At 35.6% G+C, this 16,206-nt stretch overlaps 1 protein-coding gene across 7 annotated transcripts in view; it reads right to left on the bottom strand.

The window, feature by feature from the left end:
* Positions 1-10,307: 10,307 nt before the first annotated feature.
* The window catches only part of LOC149816446 (methionine aminopeptidase 1D, chloroplastic/mitochondrial-like), a 54,617-nt gene continuing 48,718 nt past the window's right edge, over positions 10,308-16,206 (bottom strand). For all 7 annotated transcript variants that reach the window (XM_089986825.1, XM_089986820.1, XM_089986823.1 and 4 more), the window contains 2 exons: positions 12,046-12,093; positions 10,308-11,077 (listed from right to left, as the gene is read on the bottom strand). In XM_089986825.1, the coding sequence (XP_089842951.1) occupies positions 10,932-11,077; positions 12,046-12,093 (194 nt within the window). In that variant the 3' untranslated portion in view covers positions 10,308-10,931. The remainder of the gene's footprint in view (positions 11,078-12,045; positions 12,094-16,206) is intronic.

Below are 16,206 nucleotides of genomic sequence, written 5' to 3'. Positions count from 1 at the left end.
GACCTCTGCTTCCTTATCAGTTATCACTTTTTGATTGCTGCAATCAGGAAGCATGAGCTTCCAGCTTACTTTTTGAACATGATGGTCAATTTTGTGTCGAATATATATATATATATATATATATATATATATATATATATATATATATATATATATATATATATATATATATATATATATATATATATAGAAAGAGAGAGAGAGAGAGAGAGAGAGAGAGAGAGAGAGTTACTAGAATATGAGAACTAATGTGTGAACCGTGATTTTCATGAATTTTTGGTTCTTTTCTCTTGAATCTAACCGTACAGCTGTGATATGCTTGGTTTTATAAGAACTCACTCTTGAATCATCTGATTTTGATGCATAAACTATATTTTTTTAAGGATTTAAAATCAATGGCTCATAATTTTCATAAATATTTAAGCATTCAGAAATCACATTTTTTCATTGAAGATACACCATCCAATAGTTGATTTCTAGCAAATTCATTATGCCAAGCACATCCACATGGTTGGATTTGCAAAAAAAGTGTTGGAAATGTTCATATTTCTAGTTTTCATATTTCAGTTCTCATATTCTAGTGACTTATATATATATATATATATAGGAAAACTGAAATATGTAAATTAGTATGAACCCAGATTTTCATAGTTTTTTTTATTTCTTTAATTTTACCATAGGGATGCGGTCTAGATGCTTGGTTTTATAGAAACGGACTCTTAGATAATCTGATTACGATGTATAAGGATCTTTTAAGGCTTGAAAATCAACTGCTCAAAATTTTCGTAAATATTCAACCATACAATCATATTTCTTCATCCAATAGTCGATTTCAAACAAATGGATCATGCTGAATGCATCTGCAGGGTTAGATTTGCAAAACACCCTATGAAAATCTTGGTTCAAACTTCATACCAGTTTATATATTTTGTTGATTTACATATTCCAGTTTTCCTATATATATATATATATATATTGATGACAAAGCTGGGGTTAGGCAGATCCCTACCCGTTCATTGATAAACAACAATTTCAAGATATTACATTTGCAATATTCGATCTATCTGGACTCCATCTCGAGGTTTGTCTTTCCAAACAGAACAGCTGTTGATAATAGCGAAATTAGCAAGAGATCTAGCTATAATATTACACGACTTATCCACTTGCATAACCTTGACTCTCTGAAAACCATGAAGCATGTTGAGAATTTCACCATGTACCACGTCAAGATGACCATATAGTACGCTCACTACATCTCTTCGTGATGCTTCAATGCATACATTCAGATCTTGGGGGACGAGTCTCAAAAAAACTTTTCGCCAACACTATTCTCTCTTGAATAAGGATGAATCTCCTTACACACATCTTGCAATTAAAAAGTTCCCAATGCAGTCTCTTAACAGTATATCCAATCAGCCATCTATTACGAAACACACCAAACATTCACCTTGATCCAATATTCAATTGGAGGAATCCATTTACCAGCATTGCCCCATTTCAAGATAATAAGGTGGAGGCTATTTTTCCGGGAGGAGTGCAATCTGTTGTTGTTTGGTTCAAAATTTATAGCCTTTTGAACGAAGTTCTTTGGTTAAATAACCTTCTCTTTATCCAAGTTTTTTGGAAAAATAGATTATGGAGTGAAAGCCTACTTTATGAAAATATGTTTAGTCTGGTATTAAACATTTTTTAAGAAACATATCTTTTTTAAATCATTTTGGACATCATAAAACCTCTTTAAAAGAAATTTAATACCTTCTTAAAGGAGATTTATGCTTGACTTTAAGATCCATTAGTGGGTGGGTGCATGCTTCATTCAACTGAGGTCTATATATAACCTGAAAGGTGGTTGGTGTAGACTCCTGTCTTCTTTTTCTAACTCTTGTATCAAAGTTGTTTTTTTTTCTTTGTGGGACTGTTCCGGGTAACCGTGTTGTGGTAATCAATTACCTTAGTGCCAAAGGTGATTGAGAAAAGCACTGAAAGGTGCAGGCTTGGTTGTATCCCAACAAAGAAAGTTGTGGTTCACCCTTCTACACTTTGTTTTTACCTAAGGGGCAATTGTCACTTTTAAGAAAGCCTTATAGTAGGCATTTTCAAGCAAATCAGTTATTGTCATCACCATGGTGGTCATCAGGATCATGTAGAAATTCCAACACAATCCTGACGTCTTATAATTTCTTGATAGAGTATGTTATTGCTTTAAAAAATAAAGCAATTCCTTAATTGTCATATTTTCCAAATTGTCACTTGGAAAGCCGCCAACCAACATTGAAATTTTAATTTTTTTTATTTTTGAAACCATTATTACCCCATCTCCAGGGCTCTTCTTCCACTTCCCGCAACAGTAATCTCCATCTTCCAAAATAGAGACTAATCTTCGCTCAAACTGATTTGTTAACTGGGCACAAGAAAAAACAACTGGGAGGAATCTTTTTAGCTTTTCTTGCAGGACACACATCTGCTAGCTAATTGAAACCGAAGATATACATGTCAGCAGTAAGCAAGCAATTTTTAATTGCAAACCTCAAGGTATAGGCAGCTCGAAGGAGATGCTTAGGAAACCAGATAAATTTAGCACATCACAATCTGTCTCCTCTATGTCTTGACTGCTCCCATGCATTTTTGATAGTTATCTTATCAATACCAAGGGCAGATCCAAGGGGGGCTCAAGCCCTTCCTAAAGTTTTGAAAATTTTCAACCGAGTATAAAAAACAAAAATTTTGATTTTTTTTGAAATTTTTTAAACGAGTAAGTGATGCCCCCCTTTGAAAAGTTTTGAAAATTTTAAATATTAGAAACCAAATTTTTTTTGCCCCCATTTAAGCAAAATTTTTGAAAATTTTAATTTTTTTAAAAAAAATTTCAACTAAGTGATGCCCCCCTTTGAAAAGTTTAAATATTAGAAACCAATTTTTTTTTGCCACCATTTAAGCAAAAAATTTTGAAATTTTTTGAAAATTTTCAACCAAGTGATGCCTCCCTTTGAAAAGTTTTGAAAATTTTAAATATGAGAAACCAAAAATATTTTGCCCCACTTTAAGCGAAATTTTTTGAAAATTTTCAACCGATTAGGTGATGCCCCTTTGAAAGGTCTTGAAAATTTTAAATATTAGAAACCATTTTTTTTTGCCCCCCTTGAATCCAACTCATTCTCCCCATCTCAAAGGATGAAGGCAGTGGTTAGACACACCATCCCTCCAAATGAATTTACACATTGCTGACTCTCAGTCTTTAATCACTTTTGCGAGTAAGAGTAAGTAGAAACACAACATCTAGAAGAGAGGAAAAGTACAAAGAACATATTTAACCAATGTAACACTCTTTAATCACTTTTGCAGGTAAAAGCAGAAACACAACATCCAGAAGAGAGGAAAAGTAGAATGAACTAATGTAACAGCAATACGCTGCACGCTAAAAGTGTGCAATCACATTTAACCCGCTTAATCACCTTCTTTAATGCTGTTTTCCTTTAGGGAGAGGGGATGCAGGGAGTGCCCCCGCTATGTGACGCAGCTAATGACATGACAGCATTGCATTTAGCCCACAACAGCATATTGCAGGCCCCACATTGAATGCTGTCATGTGATTGGCTGGGTCACGTACCCCGGGCACTTAAGCGCTCCCTGAATCTCCTCTGTCCTTTACTTGGACGAGGAAAAAGATAAGGGGCACATTTTGTAGCTTGTGTGTGGAGCCCTTGGGGGCTAAGAAACAGCGATCAATAAACTTGTATAAAGGAGCACGCATATCATACCACGAATGTGATACATGGTTTCAATGTCACCCTTTCTCTTAATTGTGACTGTTTAATTTTTAATCATTTTTTATTTTTATTTTCAAAAAAATGGAACACGATGAATGTTTATTTTTAATCAATAGAAACTATTTTTCACATATTTTAACATTAAAAAATGACTTTTATTGAAATAAATTAAAATAGAATAAATTATTATTTAAAAATATGAAAGTAATGTTGTACGTGTCCAAGAATGTCAGCTTGGGTCACCAAGGACACACCAGCAGAATGCAGGCCCCACACAGAATGCTGTCATGTGATTGGGTTGTGTCACGTAAACATGCACTTATGCCATCTCTGGATCCCAACTAGAACAGGGGCAGCAAACATGAAGAGAAATACAATACTAAATCAGCTGCAACGTGGGACATATTTAACTGTCTATTTAAGGATGGAAGCACTCCACTGATTGATAGTTTCAACCATTCGAGATCAGACATGATTGATATCCATCTCTGTAGTTTTCCAGGTGCTCAAGTCAGAACACCATTATCTGTGAATTCAGGTACTTCATGATAAGTTCAGCTAGCTCAAACTTTATTGCTTGCGTTGCTCATGAATGTGGTTTCATGGCGAGAAAGAGAAAAATAAAAGACATTAGGTATTGATCAGGTTTTGGTAGCCACGTAGGATGGCATAAAACCTCAATGTGCCCCTTCACCCACCAGAGAGCCTGCTGCTTTGGCCTTGTGGCAAGGGATATTCTCTCCATGTTCAAAATTGTAAATATTTGAATTTAAAAAGACCTTTTTTACCCTTTGCACATGTGAACTTTCTTTCAAATATGTGACTGTTTTTTGCAGAACAATCTCTATTCTAATATATGTTATCTTTTTGACCAGATGTTGAAAACTTGTGTTTTGAGTTAGAATTGAAAACCTCTCTAGGGTTTTCGTTTATGAGTTCCAAAACCGAAATAAAAACATGCTCTTCACCTCTAGGGTTGCACATTTTTCATATGTTCTATGCTATTTTCTGGCCACCTGCACTCGAAATATGACAAAACAGAAAAAAAGAAAATGCCAAATAAGGACGTTAGCTTTTCACTTTCACCAAGATCACCTAGATCTAATGAACGATTAGAGAGAAATGTTATTTGAAAGATAGATTGTTTATCCTAAACATACAAACAATGAACATAGGTGAGATAGAGGAAGTCAACATAAAATATAAGGGAACTTGAGGAAGTCCACATAAAATATATGCGAACTTGAAAAGTTTGCATATATTTCACTGCAAATAACCGTAGTATACATATAACTTGACCTCATTACCTTAAAACCCTATAATTTTTTATATTCTTTCGATGTCCAAAATCGCAAATATTCAACATTGTTAGAATCCTTTTACCCTTCGTAACTATAAATTGAGGCCTTATTGCGATAAAATTATACCATCGTCGGCTAGGTCCAACTCTCACTTAAATCCAAAATCACTATTTTTTTATGCGGACCTCACAAACTCACATAAATGTATTTATGAATTTTTGATGAAACTGAAACCCACCAAAATCGCAAATATCCTATGCTTTCTCATATACGTCAATATTTCGCATAAATATATTTACAAAACTTCACTTAAACTGAAACCACTAAAATTTCATATATCATATATTTTCACATATAATTCACGATTTAGCATAAATATATTTGTGATAATCCTACTGATTCGCAAAAATCCTTCTGTTTCGCAAATGAATTAGGTATTTACGATTTTAGTTGTTTCAGTAGTTATGCGAAAAATAATATTTTGCGAAACAGTTAGATTTTTGTGAATCAATGGGATTTTCACAAATATTTTTATGTAAATTTGTGAATTATATGTGAAAATTATGATACATGCAATTTTAGTGGTTTTAATTTAAGTGAACATATGTTTAAGCGGATTTATAAAGTATTTGCGATTTTAATGACTTTAGTTTTTTAAGTGGAGTTTCGCATATAACAACCCAATAACAGTAAGTCAATCTTCGATTATGACCCTCTTCATTGCATTGTCGACTCTACATTGCATTGTCGACTCTACATTGCAGCACTTAGACAATGAACATGTGTTCCCATATCCAAACATGCATAACAATGATTAATATCCAATATGTACTAAACTAATCAATTGCATGTATATATAATTCACTAATATTTGGGTTGTTATATGTGAAACTCTACTTAAAAAACGGAAACCACTAAAATCGTAAATACTTCATAAATTTGCTTAAACATGTCTACTTAAACTAAAACCACTAAAATTGCATATATCATACTTTTTCACATATAATTCATAAATTTGTATAAATATATTTATGAAAATCCTATTGATTCGCAAAAATTCTATTGTTTCGCATAACCGTTGAAACAACTAAAATCACAAATACCCAATTCATTTGCGAAACAGAAGAATTTTTGCAAACCAATAGGATTGTTGCAAATATATTTATGCAAAATCATGAATTATATGCAAAAATGTATGATATATGCAATTTTAGTGGTTTTAGTTTAAGTGGAGTTTCACAAATATATTTATGCGAAATATTGATGTATATGCAAAAGCGTAGGATATTTGTGCTTTTGGTGGTTTCAGTTTCACCAAAAATTCGCAAATAAATTTATACAAGTTCATTAGGTCCACATAAAAAAACCTGCGATTTTGGATTTAAGTGAGAGTTGGACCTAGTCGATGGGCATTACAATTTTATCACAATAAGGACTCAATTCATTATTGTGAAGGGTAAAAAGGTTAAATACTTGCGATTTTGGGTATCGAAAGAATATAAAAAATTATAGGGTTTTAAAAAAATTGAGTCAAATTATACGTAGAGTATGATCATGCAAACTTTCACAAGTTCTCGTATATTTTATGCAGACTTGAGGAAGTCCGTATAAAATATATAAGAAAGTCCACGTAAATTATGTGCGAACTTTTTCAAATCCACGTAAAATATATGCGAACTTGAAGAAGTCCGCATCAGACTTGAAGAAGTCTACATAAAATATTTCTCATTTTATTCAAGTTTAATAGAAAGTTCACATATAATTTGATGCGAACTTCATGAAATCCACACAAAAAAAATGTGCGGACCACATTTTAAGTGGGGTATGCAACACCTGCGGAGCTGGAAAGAATATAGCAAATTGTGAGGTTTTTAAGAAAAACACATCAAATTACCCATACAGTACGGTCAAGAGACTGCCCCTTTTCTTGCTTTGCAACTTTGTAAGAAGCTTGCTTCCAAAGAATAAAAAGCTTCCTTTTCTCTATCTGCAATGGAAGTTTCCTGATGTTGGAAATGTATACATAAAAACAACTTTTCATCCTATGAAACCAAGGCATGCCAAGAAGCCAGAATGTACTCTCAACTAACCAAAGATTAAAATGTTAGGCTATTTAAATAGCCATATCCTTGTTTTATATATATATATCAGTAATGATGCAACGTTCCCACATCACCTACTCCCTTTTTATAACCGTTAGATCTCAAAAGATCCAACGGTTCTGATTACACGTAAAATGCATGCTCTTATTTACTTAAGCGGTTAAGCAAGCTTCGTAAATGCCAGCTCATTAATTGAAAAGGTAAGAGTGTCTTTCCAATGCTAAAATCATTAATTTATTTTATTGACTTTCTTTTAATTGGTGATGGTCATAGATGCATGACAATGCTCTTACATGTATCCATCTCTGTTTATTGCGTTTTTTCAGTTTGCAAACTCTCCCTCTCAAGAACCAGTCAAAGGAAAAAGCAAAATTAAAATGAAATAGTAAATGTTTGCTAATTAGTCAGTTAAATGAACAACTAATTCTAAATTAGATTTACATAGTAGTAGGTCGGTAAGCCTTATTTGACATATGAAGAGCATTAGCCATGCCACCCCTCAAGAGGGGTGTCAATGGGCCGGGTCAGGTTTGGTTTGGACCCAAGTTGGACCAAACTCATGTCTAATTTGAGATGCTGGTACTAGGTTCGGACCCACCATAAAGGAAATTGTACTGATCCTATAAGAATTACATGAACTACTACCATAATTGGCAAAATAATATTTTTTAATCCTTTTTACATTGATTTTTTTTAGATTTTATTTGGAATTCGAGTCGGGCCCAAGTCTGGTATGAAATTTCACAAACAAAATGAATAACAAGCTGAATCATTCGGAAGCTAAAAATGTCTTAAAGGGAAAAAGGTGTAATATGGAAAATGTTATGAAGAAATCAACCAAGAGTTATAGCTCTGGTCAGCCAACCAAAATGATAATTGCATTACACATCCAACTAGTTAGTGTTAATCGATAGTTCAGTTGGAAATTTCTGTGCAACTGCATGCACTTATTCTCTTCCTAACTTTTCATTACTTTCAGAAACCAAAAATTATTTTAGTTTTTACCCTGTGGAGTTTGTGTTCGAAAAGCTCCATATCATGGCTTTCCTAATTGCCCTTAAGAAACAAAGAAAAAAAAAGGTTCTTTTTTTCATTGAAAATACAACAGAAAAAGGAAAAAGAAAAGTATGAATCATCTAACAAAAAGCGTTACCAATGCCAACAACAGCCACAAGCGAGACAGATTGAAAATATGAAAAAAGTAATAGATGGGCATAGATGCATGTGAGAGCATGTCATGCATCCATGCAGATCACCCATTTAAAAAAAAAAAGTCAACAAAGTAAATACTCTCTTTGGAAAAGACTAAACATTTTAATTAGCAAGCTTCATTTATGAAGCATGCAGAACCACTTAAATAAATAAGAGCATGCATTTTTTAGTGTTATCATATCCGTTGGATCTTTTAAGATCCAACCCTAAAAGATCCAACAACTATAAAAAGGGAGTAGGTGCACCATACCATATATATATATATATATATATATATATATATATATATATATATATGTTCCTCCTAACTGTCCATATAGTGTGAACCAGTGTTATTGAAAATGTGCCTCAAGGCTCAAAAAGCGCGCTATGCCTTGAGGCACACATATAAAGCACAAAAGGTTAAAGGCGTGCGCCTCATACGCCTTAAGGCGCATGCCTCGGGGCGAAATGCACCTCAATGAGAGGCATATGCGCCTCATTTTGTTGGTCAAATGAAGGTCAAATCCCCCATTTGACCAAAACTTAATGTTATTAAATCAGCCCCCCGACCCTAAATAGGGTTGGGAGCCCTAATTTTTCATTTTGTCTCTCGCACTTTCTCTCTCGTCTCTCGCTCGCAGTCCCTCACTCGCCTCTCACTCATCTCTCTCTCACAGTCCCTCACTCGTCTCCCACTTCTCGTCTCGGTCTCTCCCACCTCTCTTCGTCTCAGACTCTTTTGAGTATGTGCTTTTTGAGGGAGATCCTGACAACATGAGAACTGTTGTATCTACCTCAAACCACGCTAGCCCTTGGATTGATCCTGGAGTGTTAAAGCTCACCCACAGGATTGGGAGAGGTCCTCTTGGTGATGTCTCAGTCTACAGAAGATTATGATAAGTATCATGGCTGTGAAAATGTTGAATTCCATTAAAGAAGATCAAATGCAGGCTTTCATGCTTAGATTTGAAGACGTGTTCTCAAAATGCCAAGCACTGAAAGATGTCTGTTTTCTGCATGGTGTCTCGGTCAAAAGTGAAAAGGTGAGTTTTGCTTGATGGAGTGCTAGTTCAGATAATTCCACAAATTGCAACGTTATCACTTTTTTCTAGCACAAGTTTGACAAATTGGTGTTTGATATAAATACCTGTATGAGCAGATTTGCATTATTATGAAGTTTTATGATGGCCCACTAGCAGACAAAATGGCTCAATTTGAAGGGGACAAGCTTTCCGTGGCAGATGTCTTGAGGTAGGTGATAAGTTTTCTGAGTGCATGCAACTTATTTCTTGCAAGTGAAGAAGCATACTTGATGCTAATAGAACTTAAATTAGGAATAAAAACTATGACTATGCTTTTACTTTTTTACTTTCTATTTTGATGTGATTGCAGTGAAAAATTTATCGTTTACATGCGACAGTTTATATTGGCTAGAATTTAAACAAAAAAATTTTGGGTGCATAAAGATCGAAATTCTTGACTCACTCCATACTAGGAATAATCACAGGAAATTCTTTGATAACACCGATTCCTATTTTTATTTATTTGTATTTTTAGATATTTTTTATAATTTTTTAAAAGTTTTCAAAAACAATTTTGAGGCTTACGCTTTACGCCTCCTCGAGGCTTACGCCTCACCTCGGTTTTTGGTGGAGCGCCTCGCTACTACTCAACGCTTTTCACAACACTGGTGTGAAAGTGCTGTTTTCAATGTATATATATATGGGGGATGTTTTAGATCCCTCTGGAAAAAAGAAAACTCGGTGGACATGATAGCTGCATGGTCCAAGTCACCAGCATAGTAAACTAAGAGTGTGATCTTATAGATCCTTAACTCTGGTATGATACCCCTTCGAATCTGGCATGAGCCTCACACAGGACCTTGATCTGCATGTTTGTCAATCTCTGTTCACACCTGTGGCATTCAAACACACCCTATGGGATTTTGAGTTCAAAAGCCAAACTAGACCAGAAATCTCACAAAGGATTACAATCACAAGTGACTAAGCTCTTCCATTTTTCTTTTTTCACATAAACATGTGTTCATTCCACAATATAATGGAAGCCTGGATGACAGAGCTCCATCTTAGCCAAAAGGTCGGAAGCTATCCCTTAGCCTCACTTGGGGAGGAAAAAAACACAACACAAACAAAAAAAAGGCACCATTACACTGAGGAAACTGCCTGAAAAGAAAATCCATCTTTGTATCACTTGTGTCTGATATAAATGAGGCATAGAAGTAAATGTGACCAATGCTCTCCTCATATTATCAGTACAGGAGCGACTCTTTATGGGGCTCATGCTAATTTCAAGCAGGCCTTCCACTGCTCAAGAATGGGATAGATTATACACAACATTAGACAGTCTGGCTCCAACATTAACAAAAATAACTATGATTAGAAATCCTAGCTAATTTCGTTACAGAAAATGCATTCCCAAAATGAATGAAGAGATTGAATTACAAGCATTATATGATACAATGTCAATCGGTAAGCAAACTAATTATAATAAATCACCTCAAAAGAATGTGCAGTCATTTGTATCCAACAAGGTCACATCTGCAATTGTCAACACTGGGTCAAGATCTCAGCACCGTTTTCTGTGATAAGTATCGTGTGCTCAAACTGTGCAGACAAACTGCCATCTTCGGTGACAACAGTCCAGTTATCACTCCACATTACAGGTTTAATGCTACCCATAGTCAGCATGGGCTCTGTAGAAATGACAAATGAGAAACCCTAGATGTTAACACGAAACCATCAACTTTATCTTAAGAAAATTCAACATGCATTTCATGCACACAAGGTAAGGGTAAATGTGTTGGCTGGCATTGTCAATTAGTTAAAAGGATCAAAATAGAATACATGTATCATATCTGGAAGAATTCCTATATAGCATTTGGAGGGTTACAAACTTACAGAGTAATTTATTCATCAGCACTGTCATGACAACAAAAGCTGATGTATTTGCTTTATTATCTGAAGTCTGAATCAAGAACTTGTTTGGTTTGCCAAACCACAACAAAAGATGCATGAAACCTGTGAAGTACTAATTTTGTAATATATATATATATATATATATATATATATATATATATATATATATATATATATATATATATATATAATGGTAGGGTGCTCCTGGAGAACCGAATAGAAGCTTTAGATTTTCAAACTTCACATACTTTTTTTTGTTGATCAGACCCTATAGATATGATCTATAATTTAGTAGAAAACAAGTTTTGGATATGTGATTATATCATACATGTAGGTTTTTTAAGACCTTTAAAAATCAATGGCTCATAATGTATCAAAATTTCATGACTTAAATTTTTTATTTTTATGTCCAAAAAACATGATCCAAAGCATGATTCCTATCAAATAAACTATGTTGAGTACATCCATAACGTCTGATTGAGAAGATACAACCTACAACTATGAATAAAAATAAGCAGGTGCTCCTGGAGCACCGTAGCATGCACTTATAGACCCATGCACATGATTGAATAACAAGATACATACAAGGCACACATGAACACCAACACACAAAGAAAAGAAATCAAATAATTACTGTCAATAGCCAAAGCACTGGTGCTGACAAACTATGACATCTCTTAGCTTCCAATGGAATGATTGATAGAGAAATTCAGACAACATAGAGATATGATGGAGATGGAAGTACCAATTGTGAAAGTTTGACCTAAAAGCATGTGCCCTCTGTCATTGTTTCCTACAAAAAATTGCAAGTGAAACAAACAGAGAGATTATCACAGTATGATTAAAACAACATAGAGAACATGTTTCCTAAAAGGAGATGATGAAATAATATGAAGGGCAGAGACAAACTTTAAAATATGCAATGATATTTGTAATGAAGTTTTTTTCCTGAAAGTGAATTTTAATAATGCAAGTTTACAACATGGTTTGCAATATGGAAAACATGACATAAAGAAATCAGAATAAGTGGTGATCTATATGATTCATAAATAATCCAGCGACACATACTAAACGTGAATTGAGAAATTCTCATTAAGAAAGATGCCAGAATTGCCATTTCTCCTTTTCCAAAAATATATTACGCCAAACATAATACCAAAAAAGAATTATACAAAACTAAACAACTTTGGAACAGCATGAAACAGAAATGTATCATAAACTTATAATGAAATTGTGGCAACATGCCAAAAGATGGGATCTAGAGAACGTGTTGGTTTCTTTACCAGGGTGCTTCACTGAACACTTTTGCTTTAGAAAGTCTGAAACATTTTAATTACATTTTGAATTTCAGAAGTCTCACAAGTTTCCATGCCATTTTTATTGACAGAATACAGTGGTACAAGTTTCCATGCCATTTTTATGGACAGAATACTGTGGTACAATGGTAATCAATGAATAAAAAATGAATCTCGTTTTCATTTGTTAACGTGCTTGGATTCAAAAGGCATACCCGATTTTCTTACCAGAGGGGTTTCAAGAATCTGGCTGTTCAGAGGATCAGCAGGTTAAAAAGCAGAGGATTTTAGGCTCCAGGTCTTTAATCACATTTTGCTTTGCTCAGTTCTGACTAGTTCCCCAGTCTGAACTACATCAGAGGGTTCCTATTAGAAGATTTTCAGATTAATGAAATGCAAAGCATAGCTGGCCTCATCCAGTTTGGTCTGTGCAGGGGAATCCTTACCAAGTGGGTGTCATAAGACAAGGTAAGAGAGTTGAAAGTGTGAGAATGGCCCACTCGATCTTGCTGGAACGTGAGAATGAGGCGTGAGAGAGAGAGAGAGAGCTGCGGCAGCAAAGGGGGACTTCACAATTGAAGTCGTGCCCTACTTTATGTTTATATATACATATACAAAACAGTAACTGGGTTGGACCAAATATTTGGATCCATACCCAGACATAAAGTTACAAGTTACATTGGAGAACCCAACCCACACTGTAAAACCCGATCCAGTTTATGATACAGTCTTAATACCCTCCCTCAAGTTGTGCATGGTCTTGTACCATGGACAACTTGCCTTTGAGATACCAAAACCACGCACTCGTAAGTCCTTTGGTAAGTAGATCAGCAACTTGATCTTCTATTGGTACATAGACTGGAATAACTTCTTTGTCCTCTACCTTCTGTCGGACAAAATGTTGATCGATCTCTATGTGTTTCGTTCGACCATGGTGGATAGGATTGAAAGCAATTTGAATGGCACTTTGATTATCGCAAAACAGATTCGCAACCTTCACTTTTTCTCCTATCTCTGTTAATAAATGTCTTAACCATGTAACTTCGGCAGTGGTAGAGGCCATGGATCGGTACTCAGCTTCTGTACTTGAACGCGCAACAACACGTTGCTTCCGACTACTCCATGCTATTAAGTTTTCATCAACATACACACAATACCCAGAGACTGACTTTCTATCGTCCGGATCTCCTGCCCAATCTGCATCTGCATACACTTCTAGTGGTCTATGTTCTCCTTTTGCCTTTGATTGACGATAAACAAGCCCATCTCCAAGAGTACCCTTCAAGTACCGAAGAATTCTTTTAACTGCATTCATGTGTTCTGTACGTGGATCGTGCATGAACTGAGAGACTTGATTCACTGCATATACAATATCCGGCCTCGTAAAAGTAAGATACTGAAGCATCCCAACTAAGCGACGATAATATTTCGGGTCCTCATAGATCTCCCCATCTTGAGCACTGAGTTTATGGTTTAACACGCTAGGAGTATTCAATGGCTTGCAGTTCTTCATTCCTGACTTCTCTAGAAGATCCAGAGCGTACTTGTGTTGGGTCAACAAGAGGCTAGTATTTTGTCGATCCACTTCAACCCCCAAGAAATATCGTAGGACACCCAGGTCCTTCATCTTGAACTTCTGATTCAATAGGATCTTTGTAGCCTCTATATGCTTGCAAGAACTTCCTGTAATAATAATGTCATCTACATATATGAGAAGTAAGGTGTTGACCTGATGTTCTCGAAAAATGAACAATGAATGATCAAGTTGAGAACGGACAAATCCATATCGTTGTACTTCAATGGAGAAACTGTCAAACCATGACCGATATGCTTGTTTTAGTCCATAAATAGCTCGTCGCAACCTGCAAACATGTGTCTCAGGATTGTTTTCTGCATAACCAAGAGGCTGCTCCATGTAAACTTCCTCCTTTAGATCGCCATGTAAGAATGCATTTTTAACATCAAGTTGACTTAGAGACCATCCATGCTGAACCGCCAAGGATAACACAAGTCGAATGGTTCCCATTTTTACAACTGGACTAAAGGTCTCGTCATAGTCTTCCCGTGAAGCCTTTAGCGACTAGTCTTGCCTTATATCTTTCAATGGATCCGTCGATTTGTACTTAATTTTATATACCCACTTAGACCCTACAACATTCTTATCCGGAGGCCTAGGAACTATTTCCCAGGTCCTACATTCATGCAAGGCTCCCATTTCTTCATTCATAGCATCTGCCCATTTTGATGACAAGGAGGCTTGGGAGAAATCGATGGGTTCTTCTTGTTTTTCAACATGTGCAACGAATAACTGCATTTCTGTGGAAAAATTCTCATAGCTTACCCATCTTTCAATAGGGTGTCTGATCCTTTCTGAACGTCTGACATGCTCAATTATGTGGGGTGTGTCCCTTCTCCTGACATACACTGCCCCTTTGAATCTTCTGCCATCTGGACGAGCAGTACCAGATGTCAGGGTTTCTTCTGCGATGGGAGGCACAGTAGATCCCTGAGCAACTGTCAACACGTTCCCACTAGGTTCTGCATTGGTTTCCATGGGCTCACACTCATCTATCATTGTGTGACATGGAGCAGAGTTATCCATCTCTAGCTGATCAAATAATTCATTCGCTAGCCACGACTGATAGCTTTCTTCCTCCTTAGTAACCCTTGCTTCTTTGTTTAAGATCTGAACATTGTTCTCATCAAAGACAATGTTTCGTGAGATTTTAATGCGTCGAGTGTCTGGATCATAGCATCGATATCCTTTATATTCTTCAGCATACCCAACAAACCTGCATCTACAAGCTTTATCCTGAAATTTGTTACGTTGGGAACTGTCAATGTGAACATAGCATACACATCCAAACACTCGTAGTTGACTGTATTGAGGCTGGGTACCAAACAACACGAAATAAGGAGTCAAATTATTCAACATTTTCATCGGTAAACGATTTATTACATAAACCGCAAAGTGGAAAGCTTATGTCCAAAGACTTAAAGGAATATGAGTGTCATGCAGCATACTTAGGGAACTTTCAACAATATGACGATGTTTTCTTTCCGCAACCTCAATTTGTTGTGGTGTGTGTGGGCAAGATATTCTACGCCTTATCCCGTTGTTTTAAAGAAATTCAGTAAATTCCTTTGATAGATACTCTCCCCCTCCGTCACACTGAAATTGTTGAATACTTGTCGAGAATTGATTGACAACAAGAGCATGAAATAAACGAAAGAATTTGAATACCTCAGACTTGTATTTCATAAAATAAATCCAAGTATATCTGGAATAACTATCAATGAATGTGACATAGTAGTGACTGTCAGACAAAGAGGGTTGTGGAGCAGGTCCCCAAACATCAGAATGAATAAGTTCAAAAGGAAAAGAAGCTCTTTCATTTATTGAATTGAAGGGAAGTACATGACTCTTACACAACTGACAACTAGAACAAAGAAAACCATCAACCTTATTATACGGACTTGATCTTGAAATAAGACCGCTTGACACAAGTTTCTCAAGAGAAGAATTATTACAATGACCCAAATGACAATGCCAAATATTTGGCTTATTGTACGAAGACAAACTCAAACAATCCTTAGATGAATCCAATTTG

The sequence above is a fragment of the Nuphar pumila genome, chromosome 14 (assembly GCF_984573655.1).
Source record: "Nuphar pumila chromosome 14, dmNupPumi1.hap1.1, whole genome shotgun sequence".
In the NCBI taxonomy this organism is placed as follows: domain Eukaryota; kingdom Viridiplantae; phylum Streptophyta; class Magnoliopsida; order Nymphaeales; family Nymphaeaceae; genus Nuphar; species Nuphar pumila.
The sequence above is the reverse complement of the archived record's forward strand: the minus strand, read 5'-3'. Positions and strand labels throughout refer to the sequence as shown.